Source organism: Diabrotica undecimpunctata, chromosome 7, assembly GCF_040954645.1.
Source record: "Diabrotica undecimpunctata isolate CICGRU chromosome 7, icDiaUnde3, whole genome shotgun sequence".
Taxonomy (NCBI): domain Eukaryota; kingdom Metazoa; phylum Arthropoda; class Insecta; order Coleoptera; family Chrysomelidae; genus Diabrotica; species Diabrotica undecimpunctata.
Genome location: NC_092809.1, coordinates 97,313,261 through 97,327,824, shown reverse-complemented (window position 1 = coordinate 97,327,824; position 14,564 = coordinate 97,313,261). Strand labels below are relative to the sequence as shown.

The window sequence follows — 14,564 nt, the reverse complement described above, 5'->3', positions numbered from 1 at the left end:
AACTAAGGGTGAAACGATTTCAGATTTAGAAGTATTACAGGCTATTGAAATGGTAAATAATATAGAACATTTACAGGGCGAATTCGATGAGGTTCAGGGGCAAATAGAAAATACGGTTCAATTTGAATTATTAGAGGATGAATATACGGAGCGCGAAGAATTCTATAACAAATATTATTCACAATTAGCGGTAGCGCGAAAAATCATTCGCGATAATAAACAAGTAGCTTGTATAGAAAGCGATAAAGCAAGTGAGCGCTCTAAGAATTCATATACAGGGCATTGTATTGAGCTTAAACCTATCGAGTTACCAAAATTTGATGGTAATTATAGTAATTGGTTAGATTTTGCAGATCTTTTTGAATCTTTAGTTAACAGAAATGAGTACTTAGACAATATAAGGCGTTTTCATTATTTACGAAGTTCATTACAGGGCGGTGTGGCGCAGGTCATACGAACATTAGAGTTTACCGCCGAAAACTATGCAGTTGCGTGGAAATTAATTAGGGAAAGGTACGATAATAAGAGATTATTAATTTCCAATCAAATTAATGCCTTATTTAATATAGAGCCAATACATAAAGAGTCATCTAATAGATTGCGGCATTTAGTTGACATTTTTTCGAAGCATTTATACGCGTTAAAGCAGCTAGGACTACCTACGGATTCGTGGGACATACTCCTTATTCATATTATTTCTTGTAAGTTCGATACATCGACTTTACGCGCATGGGAGAATAGCAAGACACATAATGAAATTCCTAGTTTTGATGATTTTAAAACGTTTTTAAAATCAAGGGCGGACCTCTTAGAATCCCTTGAGGTAAATCAAGCTGAAAAACAAAATACACGGAATATTTCTCAGGCGGGCGCATATTCACGGAATACGAAATATTCACATAACATTCGCGGTCTATATTCATCACAGGGAACTTTAAATAAATCGGATAATACGCAGTGTTGCCCTATTTGCAAAAGGGAACACACCATTTATCAATGCGGCGAATTTTCAAAACTTTCATCTAGGGACAGGTTTGATAAAGTAAGACAGGTCAATCTTTGCACGAATTGTCTTAAACCTGGACATTTCTATAAGCGGTGTAGACAATCAACATGCAAGAAATGCGCGTCAAAACACCATACGTTATTGCATCCAGATAGATCAAGCGAACAGAACGCAGCTTTAGTTCATCAACCGGTAGAAAACGCGAGCGATATACGATCTGCAGATAATATACAAGGTAGTTTAAACACTACCAATTTGTCAGTTTCGGCAGTTAGCGCTGCAGATCAAACTATACTGTCCACAGTATTAGTTAATATTTTTGACGGCCAAGGTAAGGCATACATAGTGCGAGCTTTGTTAGATTGCGGTTCACAAAGCTCATTCATAACCGAAAATTTATGCGATAAACTTAGATTAAAAACGACAAGCGCGAACATATCAGTCATGAGCATAAATAATATTGCATCTCCCGTTCGATTGAAATGCGAAATAAATATACAGTCGCGTAGCGATATAACTTTTCATAAAACTTTAAATTGTTTCGTAATACCAGAAATTACGGGGTGCGTGCCGGCATCTGAAATAAACATTAGCGATTTGCAGATACCTAAACATTTAAAATTAGCGGATAATTATTTTCATAAACCACAAAGGGTCGAATTGTTGATAGGAAGTGATCTATTTTGGCAAATACTGGGCGCAAACAGAATTAGTTTAGGTAAAAATAAACCATTCATGCAAGAAACAATGTTTGGCTGGATCATAGCAGGGCCGTATATCAGCCAAAACAAAGCATCAGAAAAGCGAATAACTAAGTGTAATTTCACAAACACAATCGAAGTTACAGAACAGCTAAGTAAGTTCTGGGAACTTGAAGAGGTTTTCAATGGAAAACCTGCACTCTCGGGCGAAGAAATTGCATGCGAAAAACATTTCGAAGATACGGTGAAACGCGACGCGACAGGCAAATTCATAGTATCATTGCCATTCAAAGAACCGATAAGTTCACTCGGTGATTCATTTCGTCAAGCAAAAAATAGATTTTTAAATCTCGAGCGTAAGTTGAATAAAGATGCCAATCTTAAAACTCTTTATAGCGAATTCATCCAGGAATATAAAGAATTAGGACATATGAAAGGTTTATGCAGAATTACGGAAGCGGCAACAGACTTTAGGGCAAATACTACATTTTATTTTATGCCACATCATCCAGTTTTAAAAGAAAATTCTTTGACGACACGTTTGCGCGTTGTGTTCGATTGTAGTGCGCCAACTACAAACGGCATTTCATTAAATAGTATTCAAATGGCCGGACCAACCTTACAAAATGATTTACTCTCCATTTTATTGCGTTTTAGAACACACTTATATGTAGTTAGTGCGGATATAGAAAAAATGTACCGTCAGGTATTGGTTGCAGATGATCAAAAATCCTTACAATGTATCTTATGGCGAAATAATCCGGAAGAACCGATTGAAATATTTCAGTTACAAACAGTTACGTACGGTATGAAATGCTCTTCTTACTTAGCGATTAAATGTCTAATGACATTGGCAGAGGAGCAAGAAGCTAAAAATCCTAACATTGCTAGCATTATTAAATCCGATTTTTATGTGGACGACCTTTTGACAGGTTTTGATTCAAAACAGAAAGCGCGCGAAGCATGTAAACAACTTTTTGAGGTCCTCAAAGGCGGAGGATTTACATTGCGTAAATTCTATTCAAATGATCCTGAAATATTGAGAGATATACCGGATAATTCAACTACGGGTTCCGTTATTCAATTCGGTGAAAACGAGAAGGCGAAAACTTTGGGATTATTGTACTCACCGCAATCAGATACTATGTTTTATAGCATAAGTTCATCTCTAGGCCATATAATCACAAAACGAACTTTATTATCGGACATAGCTCAAATTTTTGATCCCTTGGGTCTATTAAGTGCGTGTACCATCATAGCGAAAATTATGTTACAACAACTATGGCTCGAGCGTCTTTCATGGGATGATCCCATACCGGAGCATTTAGCAAATAATTATTTACAGTTTAGGAATAAATTAGGAATCTTAAACAATTTAAAAATACCTCGGCATGTTATATGTTCTAGTAAGGTCAAACTAGAACTTCATGGATTTTGCGACTCCTCAGAAAAGGCGTACGGTGCTTGCATATTCATTAAATCTACCGATTCGTTAGGCAGGTCGTATTCATTCTTATTATGTGCAAAAAGCAAGGTTGCGCCCTTAAAGCCAGTTACCTTGCCGCGTTTAGAGCTCTGTGGAGCAATTATTTTATCGCGTTTGACCAATAAGGTCAAAAATTCATTAAATGTGCAATTTGATACGTGTTACCTCTGGACAGATTCATCGATAGTACTTAGTTGGTTGAAAACAGCAGCCAATGCATTGAAGACGTTTGTTAGTAACCGCGTAGCAAAGATCCAGGAAACCACTTCGTTTGCGCAGTGGCGTCATGTGCCAGGCAAGGATAATAATGCAGATCTAGTGTCCAGAGGCGTGGAACCAGATAAAATAATGGAGTGCAACTTATGGTGGCATGGACCGGAGTGGATCGTGCAAGATTCAGATAAATGGCCAAATTTACAAGTTGTCCCTACTGAAACAAGCGAAACAAGGAAAAACATAAAGGTTTTTACGAATAAACTTGATGAAGCACAGAATACGGAAGTATTTTCATTTGAGCGCTTCTCTAATATTTTACGTTTAAAAAGAACCGCTGCATATGTGTTCAGATTCATCCGCATGTGCAAAAATAAGGAAAGAACTTCTGAACCCCTTTCTTTGGATGAAATACATTCTGCATTTAATCGTATTCTAAAACTGTGTCAATCACAGTCATTTTCTAATGAAATAAAGCATTTGAACAAAAAGGGATCTTTAGATAAAAACAGCAAACTCATAAATTTATCTCCATTTCTTGATGATCAGGGCATCATGAGAGTAGGCGGGCGTTTAAAGCATTCCGAGTTTACGTATGACAAAAAACATCCCATCATTTTAGCGGCAGATCATATAGTTACATCGGTAATATTTAATCATTTTCACAAGGATCTTATGCATGCTGGTCCTCAGCTTTTACTTGCAACTATAAGAGAAACTTTCTGGCCGTTATCAGGAAGAAATTTAGCGCGACGTACCGTACACAAATGTGTAAAATGTTTTAGATTAAAATCTAAATCCATTCAGCCAATAATGGGTGACCTACCTGCCCAGCGTCTCGCAGGTGGCCCACCGTTTATTGTAACAGGTGTAGATTATGCGGGCCCTTTCTTAATTCGCGATAGAAAGGGTCGAGGTTGTAAACTAATAAAGAGTTACATGTGTCTTTTTATTTGTTTTTGTACGAAGGCCATACATTTAGAATTAGTTACAGAACTGTCTAAGGAATCATTTCTGTTGGCCTTTAAAAGATTTATTGCGCGAAGAGGCCTCAAAAGATGGTTTCCGACAATGGAACCAATTTTATAGCAGCTAGTTCGGAGTTAAAATCGTTAAGAAAATTTTTAGAGCAGCACACTCCCGCGATAAGAGAATCCTTGCTAAAGAATAATATTTCGTCGTCCTTCATACCTCCCTATTCTCCACATTTTGGCGGACTGTGGAAAAGCGGAGTCAGAACAGTTAAGCATCATTTGCATAGGGTTTTGGGAAACGCGCACTTAACGTTCGAGGAATTTTATTCGTTGCTTGTGCAGATTGAAGCTATAATAAATTCCCGACCGATTCATCCTTTATCCTGTGATCCAAATGATCTCTCCCCATTAACTCCTGCACATTTTCTCATCGGAAGACCACTTATTACCAATCCAGATCCACATTTGCGTCATGTTCCAGTTAATCGGCTCTCAAAATTCCAGCATATTCAGCAGCTTTCTCAGCATATATGGGAACGATGGAACAAAGAATACATCTCCGAACTACAAAAACGCACGAAATGGACTACTACTAACGGTGAAGTTGCGGAAAACACGTTAGTGCTCATAAAAGAGGACAATTTACCTCCATTAAGGTGGAAGTTAGGTCGCGTGATCGAACTTTTACGCGGCAGTGATGGTGTAGCCAGAGTTTTTAGAATAAAGACGGACAATGGTATCATAACTCGTTCTTTTTCCAAGGTGTGTCCGCTACCCGTTTCGGACTAAGTGTAGTTTAAACATTTGAACATTTAGCATTAGCAGACGATTTTGTTGGCAGTGTTTGCCAAGGCGGGGGCCATGTTCACGCCTCTATCTAATTCAAGTTTATTTTATGCATTTTTACAATCCGGCAACATAGTGGCGTAGGGAGATATATTATGCCATATGTGAAGATAAGGCGAGTCCCTTAAGGCACCCCAAAGACGACAGACAGCACTCAAGTACGAGACGGGATCGGTGATACAGCATTCAGAGCGAGCGGACATAATACTTATTAGCGTTCATATTATATGTATTGTGTGTGTAATTCAAAATAAAGTCAGTTTTGTTTTCGCAAGGAGTTTGATTATTCACCAGCGGCACAAGCAAAGTGCATATCAAGCAAATCCAGTGTGTGATGCCAGAAACAAGTCCCCACTTCGTGCAACAGCAAATTTTTGGTTATTTTTTATTTATGAGACTTTACTATTATTTATTACTACTTATTTATATAACTTTTCAAAAAAAAAAAAAAAAAAAATGGAGACACTTTAGCCAAGTCGCATTCTCATTTTAAAGATCATTACAATATAAAACAATACCTTAAAAATGATATTCACCCTATTTATTACATTAAAGTGACACTTAACATTACAGTGACACTTTATTTATAACAATTGTGAATCAAAATGAGCCTTATTCGATACTTAATGACATATATTTTCAAGAAATACTTATAATGTTTAAGAAAATCTGTTGTTTTTTCGCGAAGCCGAATTAATATATTAAACAAAAATGGCAAAGTTTAAATAAGAAAGATACTATCTGAATTTGACACCCTACACCTTCATTTAACGGTAAACTTATGTTATATGTACGTTAACAATTAGAGACCATAACTTATAATTTAATTTTTTACTTACTTTTTCACTCAACGCTTTTGCTAACAGTATTTTACATAGTTGAACCATCTTGTCCGCATATGTAGGAACATTTATAAAGTGATACTCTTTAACTTGTAAATTCCAAACTTTCTGAAACATACCAGCTTTTATTATTATGAAAAAATGAAAACATGGTAAAACATGAAAACTGTATCTCATTTCTTTAAATAGTAAAGGTACAATTAAGTAAAGCTAGCTTATTTTTAATTTTAGTTTGTTCGGCATTAGCTATATTCAAAAATATAAAAATCAATACTTTTTAATGGTGTATTAATTAGTTTTAAGTCTCACAAATTTAATTCTGTTGACATTTAAAAAAAAAGCAAAAAAAAATTTGGAACACGCCCTCTGCAGCGATGAAAAACAACTAAAATTGTCAAAAAGTTTTTTTTTATTTATAAACATTTCTTTCAACAGACATCGCTAATTGGTATTTACAGATATTTACTTACCTCCAAAATAAATCCGACTATTCGAACTTCTTTGGGACCCATTGTTAAAGCTTGGTTAATTTTTAAACTTTTAAAATCTACAATAATTTTTTGTCCTAAACAAAGATCTTCCCACATTATCACTTCAAACATATTGACATACGCCATAGCTATTACTTTGTATACATTAAACATATCTACTTCTACATCATTTATTTTTGCTATTATAATTCTTTCTAAATTTTGAGTAAGATCGGGTAACGGACAACAATTCCTGAAAGACAAAATTAACTGAAAACCCTTTAAACTTAAAAATTGTAACACTTTTACACTGTGAATTCTTATGGGGTGGTTAGCTTACAAATAATGTTGTGATGTTGTCAATAAATTTTAATTGATCAATGGTTAATATGATCAACTTTTATGACAAACTCTGTTTGCCAATCAAATATCAATATTTCAATATGAAGATACCAATAAAAATTATTTACAAAAGTAGGAGATAGATGTAAGTAAAAATGTCTCGATGGGCTACTAGACCAGAAGCGGGTGAGCTTGTAGTCTTTTTATATTTAAATCTGTTAATTATTCATCTAAATCATGTTAGATATTTTATTTGTCTGATCAGGAAATCCGTTGAAACTGGCTGAATGTCGAAAATCTATGCCACAAAAAATATACTCACATTTGTTCGTACGCTGTCTGCATATCGCTAGATGTTGGACTCGTATTGGTATAGAGTTCTGGAATAACTGTTCTAACTGCGTAATACATATCCAGACATTGTTTTGCTCTTTCAATACTAAAGTTACAGATCGTCAAAAAATATTGAATCATAATGTCATCTGTAAATTAATTTAAAATATATTAATTTTCAAAACATATTTACAAATACAAAACACATTTTCAAAATAGGTAAGATCTCTAAAGCCACTCATAATCGTTTAGTAAGCATTGTATAGTATAATATGGAATAGATAATATGACAAAATTCCCTTGTACTTCTTTGTACTTTTCACCGGTCTTCTCTTCCAGTATGTATGTATGTACAGCGTTAACAGGCCTTTTAGGCCCATTGCTGGATGGATAATTTCCATCGTTTTCTATTCTTAGCTAACAGCTTCCAATCTCTGATTCCCATCTCTCTGACATCTTCCATCACTGCATCTCTCCATTTCTTTCTTGGTCTTCCTCTCTTTTTTTTGCCCTCAGTTACTCTCCAAGCAATATTCTTGACTAGTCTATTACCTTGCATTCTTTCTAGATGGCCGAGCTATTCTAGTCTACGTTTTTTCACCACATTTGTTATTGTAGGGTTAGCATACAACTGATACACTTCTGCATTAGTTCGTCTTCTCCATTCTCCTTCTACTACTTTTCCACCAAATATTCTGCGAAGTATCTTTCTTTCCCATGCTTCCAATGTGTTCTGTACGGTTTTGTTCATAGTCCATGTCTCGGCAGCGTATAGCATTGTGGGTCTAATTATAGTTTTGTATACTCTTATTTTTGTATTACGAGATATATCTTTGGCCTTAATTATTTTGCTCATGGCTCCAGCACACCTGTTGCTCTTGGTCAGTCTCAGGTTGATTTCAGTTTCTTCTTTACATGTCTGATCAATAAGAGTACCTAAGTACATATATTCATCCACCTTCTCGAATTCTACAACTGATCCATTCTCCACCTCCAATTTAAAGGATCCCCTGGTGCTTATTCCTTTTTTGCTCGAGATCTCCATGTACTTCGATTTATTAATATTAACTTTCAGTCCCATTTTAGAGCTTTCCCGAATCAGTCTTTTTGTTATATTTGATAGTTCTTTTCCATTTCTTGCAATAAGAACCACATCATCAGCGTATGCTAAGCATTGGTGCTCCTTGTATAAAATAGTACCGGACCTATTTATCCCACTAATCCTTACAATTTTTTCTAGAACTATATTGAATAGCAATGTAGATAACGGGTCTCCTTGGCGAACACCTTTTTTCACTTCGAATTCTTCTGAGACTGTACCGTTGCATCTCACAGCACAAATGGTTTGTCTAATTGTCATTTTTACCAATCTTATTATTTTTTCTGGCACTTGGAATTCTTTTAGTGTTTCTATTAACTTGTTTCTGTTTATTGTATCGTAGGCAGCTTTGTAATCAATAAAAAGTACTTGTGCTGAAATGTTGTATTCATAGCAATTGGTCAGGATTTGTTTAAGCATAAAAATTTGATCGGTTGTTGATCTTCCTTTCCGAAATCCTCCCTGGTATTCTCCTAGATTCTTCTCTATATATATTTCTAATCGTTTTTTAAATAGTATGGCGAGTACTTTATACATTACTTCTAATAAGGATATTCCTCTATAGTTTGTGCATTCAGTTCTATCTCCCTTTTTGTGTATAGGAATTATAATCGACTTATTCCATTCTTGAGGCATTTCTTCGGCATCCCATACTTCTAGTATTAGCTCACCAAGTTTGTTTATTAAGACCTCTCCTCCATATTTTATGTTCTCTGCCACAATGCCGCTCTCCCCGGGACTTTTTTGGTTTTTCATATCTTTTATTATTTCTTCAATTTCTTCTCTTGTGGGCTTTGGTATTTCTTCTATTACTATTTGAGGTCTAGGAACATAACAATTTTCTTCAGTAGTCACTTCGTCATTTAGTATCTCTTCGAAATATTCTTTCCACCTTTCACATATTTGGTCTTCATCCACTATCAGGTTTCCTTGCTTATCTTTTACATTCATCGTTCTTCCCTGGTACCCAGTTTTAATGTATTTTACTTCTTTATAAAAAATTTTTATTTCATTTTTCTTGTAATTTTCTTCAATGCGCTTAATTTTATTCTCCATATACTTTCGTTTCCGCTCCCTTAGGATTCTCTTTACTTTTTTTCGTTGTACGGCATACCTTTCTAGGTCGTCTTGTTTTTGCGAACGTAAACTTTTTAATCTCAAATCTGATCTTTTTTTTAACTCTGTTCTGCATTCGTCATTGAACCAGTGGTTTTTTCTAAATCTTTTTGCTCTTGGTATGTTCTTCGACGTAGCTTCCTTTATAGTGTTTGTCATTTTCAAGAACTTTTGTTGTATGTTACTCACAGTAGTACTATCTTGTTTAGCGTAGGTTTCTTGTATATCCTTTTGATAGTCCTGCTTTACCTCAAATTTTCGCAGTTTTTCAAAGTTAAATTTACGTTGCACTTTCTTTTTCCGTTTATGCCTTTTAATTATTGCTTCTCTCATATTAATTCTAACCAAAAAATGATCTGAGTCTACGTCAGCCCCTCTGCACGTTTTCACATTTGTTATTAACTTCGCAAACTTCTCTTGTATTAAGATGTGGTCTATTTGATTAGTTCCATTTGACCCCGGAATTTTCCACGTTCCTTTATATATATTTTTTCTCCTAAAATAGGTACTCATTATCTTCATCCTGTTTTCAATTGCGAATGTGATTAATCTCTGTCCATTATCATTTGTATTCAAATGTTTACTTTCACCCCCTGTTATGTTTTTATATATATCTTCTCTTCCGACCTTTGCATTGGCGTCGCCTATAATAATTTTAGTGTCTTGTCTGGGCATTTCTTCACACAATGACTCTAATTCTTCATAGAATTCATCTTTCACTTCTTCTTCTTTTTCTTCTGTTGGAGCATGTATATTTATTAACGATATCATGTTATTTTTTCCTTTAATTCTAATTGCACACATTCTGTCAGATTTAACTACGAATCGTTTTACCTGCTCCACGTCTTCATGTACCAGAAAACCCACTCCAAAATTCCTATTATTGCCTCCACTTGTATAAAACGTGTATGGGCCAATCTTTTCGACGTTGTTTCCAGTTAAATGTGTTTCCTGTAGTGCTAAGATGTAGTGCTAAGATTCTCTTCCAGTAGTACGCCTACAAATTCAAACTCAGACCCTCCGAATTTAAATTTGTATCAGTCCATTGTCAGACGCAGTGGGGAAACTGAAATAACGTTATAACACTCTATTTGTACCGATTAGAACGCTCCATATAATTGGCTTTTAAATTCATATATATATACATATATATATATATATATATATATAGATCTAGCGGTTAATGTGGGCCCCGTACTAAAACGGTATTATACTAACTCCAGGAGAATATACACCGTGTATATTATTATCTGGGTAGCGCTTTATGTAGACTCCGACCAACATGTAGGATTAAATGAACTCCGTAATAGGGTAAAACACTTTTGGGATCCGTATGTATTCTTCCCCGTACACAACTAAACTCCTCCGATGTTGCCAATAATTTGATTAGTCGTAGATTTTTAAATTTTATAGCAGGTACGTTTTGGAACTTGAAATTTATTTAAATATCAATCAATTTATTCATTCTGAAATTTCACAAATACTTGGTTAATGTAGTTAAATATTTTATGGTGGTAATTTATATTACTTGCTTTAATTATTTTTAAACTTAAGTTAGTGTCTGTTATAAGCTTGGAAAAGGCAATTTTTATGTATTAGTATTTTTTTAATGCATTGACACTGAAAAATTTATTATATAAATGTACGTTCCGATGTTTCGATTGCTACGTTTTATGATGTACAATATTTGTTTCATAAAGTAGTAAAATTTAAATTATAATAATTTGTAAATCAATCTTAAAATTACAATTTTTTACTGTCTAATTTCAATATTTCAATTTTTAAATGTAGGGAATTCAATATCTTACTATAATACTTTAGTATGTAACTTGTAACAGATACTAAAATAATAAGTAGGCATAACACCTAATTTCGCTTTAACTATAAATGTATCGTATAACGTAACGTAGCAATCAATAGTGAATCATTACTCAGATAAAATATTTCGGTGACTTTATGGTAATTTGGTTATAGCCAACATATCTATTACAATTATTACATATAATATGTTCGGTTGTTTTAAAAAATACTTTGTCGCTTGTAAATTTTGTATCTTTCGTTATCAGGCATACGAGTATTTTATTTTTAATTTAGAAGTAAATGTATATATAATATTCTTTTTTCTGTCACTTATTTTAAATATGATTCACTTATATTCTTCTTGCTTATTTATTTTTATTCGTAATACTTATAACGTACGTAATAACGTACCCGTTGTTGCAAAAAGCAACAACGGGTACGAAAGATATCAGGTATCAGGGGTGGTATTTGTCAATGTAAATGCCGCCTACGACACATTAAATTAGAGGACATTTCTCCAAATACTGTATGACAAACTGTAAACATCGTTTTATCCGCGTATATCTACAGAACAGAAGATTTTTCGTATCATTCAATGGTAATATGGAGAACGCAGACAAACGGTCTCGCTTGGCGTAGCGTAATGGCACCTACACTGTATTACATTTACACAAATGATCAACAGATACCAGTAGATACTAGGATTTTCATGTAGACCATACATTGCACAACCAAAAACTTTTGTTGCTGGAGTGGAGAAAAATCTAATAGATGCCTTAAATATAATAAAAATGAACTACGATTTAATTTTAAGCCAAACCCCGAAAATCTTAGGAACGCTCCTTCAATTTTCCCAACACAGGCGCTTTCACAAAACTGAACATCCAATAGTGTGATGAAATCCTTGAACTCTGAATTTCCTATAAATACCTTGTAGATAGTTTATATCGCACGTTGTCAATCACAGAATCTTGTTTAAAACTAAAAGGCAAACTAAGGACCAGAAATAGTATGCTCCGCAAGCTTGTCAGCTAAAAATGGGGCGCACATCCTTTCACCCTTAAAACGTAAATGCTTGCACTTTTCTTCTTGCTTAACTGTCTTTTTCCTTTTATTCCGATATACTCTGTACGAGTACTAAAAACCAATTCGTTAAGGATTTTTGCTTAGTTGAGGAGATATGTTGTGGAATGCAATTTTTAGATTCCCCATGTCTCTAATAACAGTTTTATCAACGTCTGTTTTTCCTTGCAATTCTTAGAAGGCACAGATTAAAGCAAAATACTGAATTTGGTTTCAAAAATTAGTTTACGTTTTTTAACCAAGTTTGACATCTTGGCGTCTATGCATGTGTCCGATCTACCTTAAGCGATTTATTTTCCTAAACAATATATTTATAAGAGCTTTCTTTATTTAGTATGTGTTCTTATTCTATACGGATTTGTAGCAATATGATAATGAGGTTAAAAAAGTTTTCTTATTATTTTTCTTTCAAATATTCGGAGTTCTTCCTTATTTGTTTTAGTCATTGTCCATGATTCGCATTCATGTATTAAAATAGGTCTTAAGTGAATTATGCTCTGTATTGAATTGCTTTCTTCTGTTGATTCGCTTGTATTTGGTTTTTATTTTGTTGATTTTAAGTAAAACATTTTTCGTGCTCTCTTCACTTTGTTGAAGATGTCGTTTGCGGAGAGAGTTTCTTATAAGATTAATATCATTAGCAGATGCTAGGACTGCTTTGTACCTTGAGCCATTAATGAATTGCATTTTAAATAGACGTTATTTCTATTTTGGTAAGCTCTTCATTAAATTTTTGAATATTTGAATCGAGAATCTGTATTTTATTCAACTGTTTTATAACTCAGAGTTTCTTGGCGCCTATCTTCATCTCTGTTTTTTTTTTGTTTAGCGTATCATTATTTTTCTTCCTATGCCGTCCCCATTAACGGAGGTTGGCGACCACATTTCTAAAAGTATCTCTGTCTTTTGCAACGTGGAATAATTCGTCTACAGTCATCTTTGTCCAGTCACGAATATTTCGCAGCCATGACTTCCTCTTTCTACCTATTTCCTTTTTGCCATCGACTCTACCCTGCATGATGGTCTGCAGAAGACTTTATATTCCTTAGTATGTGTTCCAGGTATGCAGTCCTGCGTACTTTTATTGTTCTCAACAATTTTTTGTCTCGACCCATCCTTCTCAGCACTTCCTCATTGGTGACCCTGGCAGTCCATGGAATTCTCAACATTCTCCGGTATATCTAAAATTCAAAGGCTTGAAGCTTCCTAACTATTTGCGCTTTTACCGTCCATATTTCTACTCCGTACAATAGTTGAGACCAGACGTAACATTCAACAAACCTCAGTCTCAGCGCAGTATTAAGATTTTTGTCACAGAACAATTGCTTGAATTTTAAGAACGCTGCCCTTGCCATTTCTATTCGTACCCTGATTTCTTAGTCTGAATCTAATTCTTTGTTGATGTAAGCTCCCAGATATTTATATTTTTACTCCCGCATCATTATTAAAAGAATTTTGCTGAATGTCGATCTAGGGAATCCGGTGGTATGTACATGATGTTTCCATAACCAACGTTCGAAAATTTGTCTTACTGTAAAGTCATGAGGATTTTACTAGGAAATATAGTGCTGTTTAATAATAATAAAGTTCAAGCAACAATTCCTATATGCACTAACTTGGTACTGATATCTCTGCTCCCCGATACCAGGTAGCAGTCCCGAAAACAATATAACTGCTACACTCATGCTTTCAATTAGCCAACGATTAGCCAGTCCAGGACTATACGCCTTATTATGGTACTGATATTGCTGCTCTCCCTCGTAAGTAAATATAATATGCAAGAAAGGTTTTGGCAATTTAATAGGATTTTGTATGTTAGAATATTATTTCTCCGAGAAAGTGAATAATATCTATTTGCTATCCGGATTTAATTCATAGATTAAATATTAAATTGCTACAAAATAATGCTATTAGCAGCAAAAAACGGTCTGATAGTAAGTAATGAGAAAACTAAATAAATTTCTTTAACATACAAGAGAGAGGACGTAGGGTAGGGCATAACGTAACAATAAACCCATATAATTTTGAAAGATTGCAGCGTTTTAGGTATCGTAGATAACGCTGTCACATAAGAAATAAAATGGAATATTCAGGTAGCTAACTGATGTAAATATAACCCACATAACACTTTTAAATCCAGAAGTCTAATACAAATCCCTAAAATCCTAAAATCCCTATTGACTTAAATGTGACGAGAACGCTGACAAAACAATGTAAGTAAAACTTAGGTATTAATTAGATCAGGATTACTAG

At 34.4% G+C, this 14,564-nt stretch overlaps 1 protein-coding gene across 2 annotated transcripts in view; it reads right to left on the bottom strand.

Moving 5' to 3' along the window:
• Positions 1–14,564, bottom strand: part of LOC140445622 (alpha-tocopherol transfer protein-like) — a 40,343-nt gene that overhangs the window by 3,207 nt on the left and 22,572 nt on the right. For both annotated transcript variants that reach the window (XM_072537822.1, XM_072537821.1), the window contains exons 2-4: positions 7,203–7,362; positions 6,539–6,791; positions 6,066–6,176 (exon numbers count right to left, since the gene is read on the bottom strand). In XM_072537822.1, the coding sequence (XP_072393923.1) occupies positions 6,066–6,176; positions 6,539–6,791; positions 7,203–7,362 (524 nt within the window). The remainder of the gene's footprint in view (positions 1–6,065; positions 6,177–6,538; positions 6,792–7,202; positions 7,363–14,564) is intronic.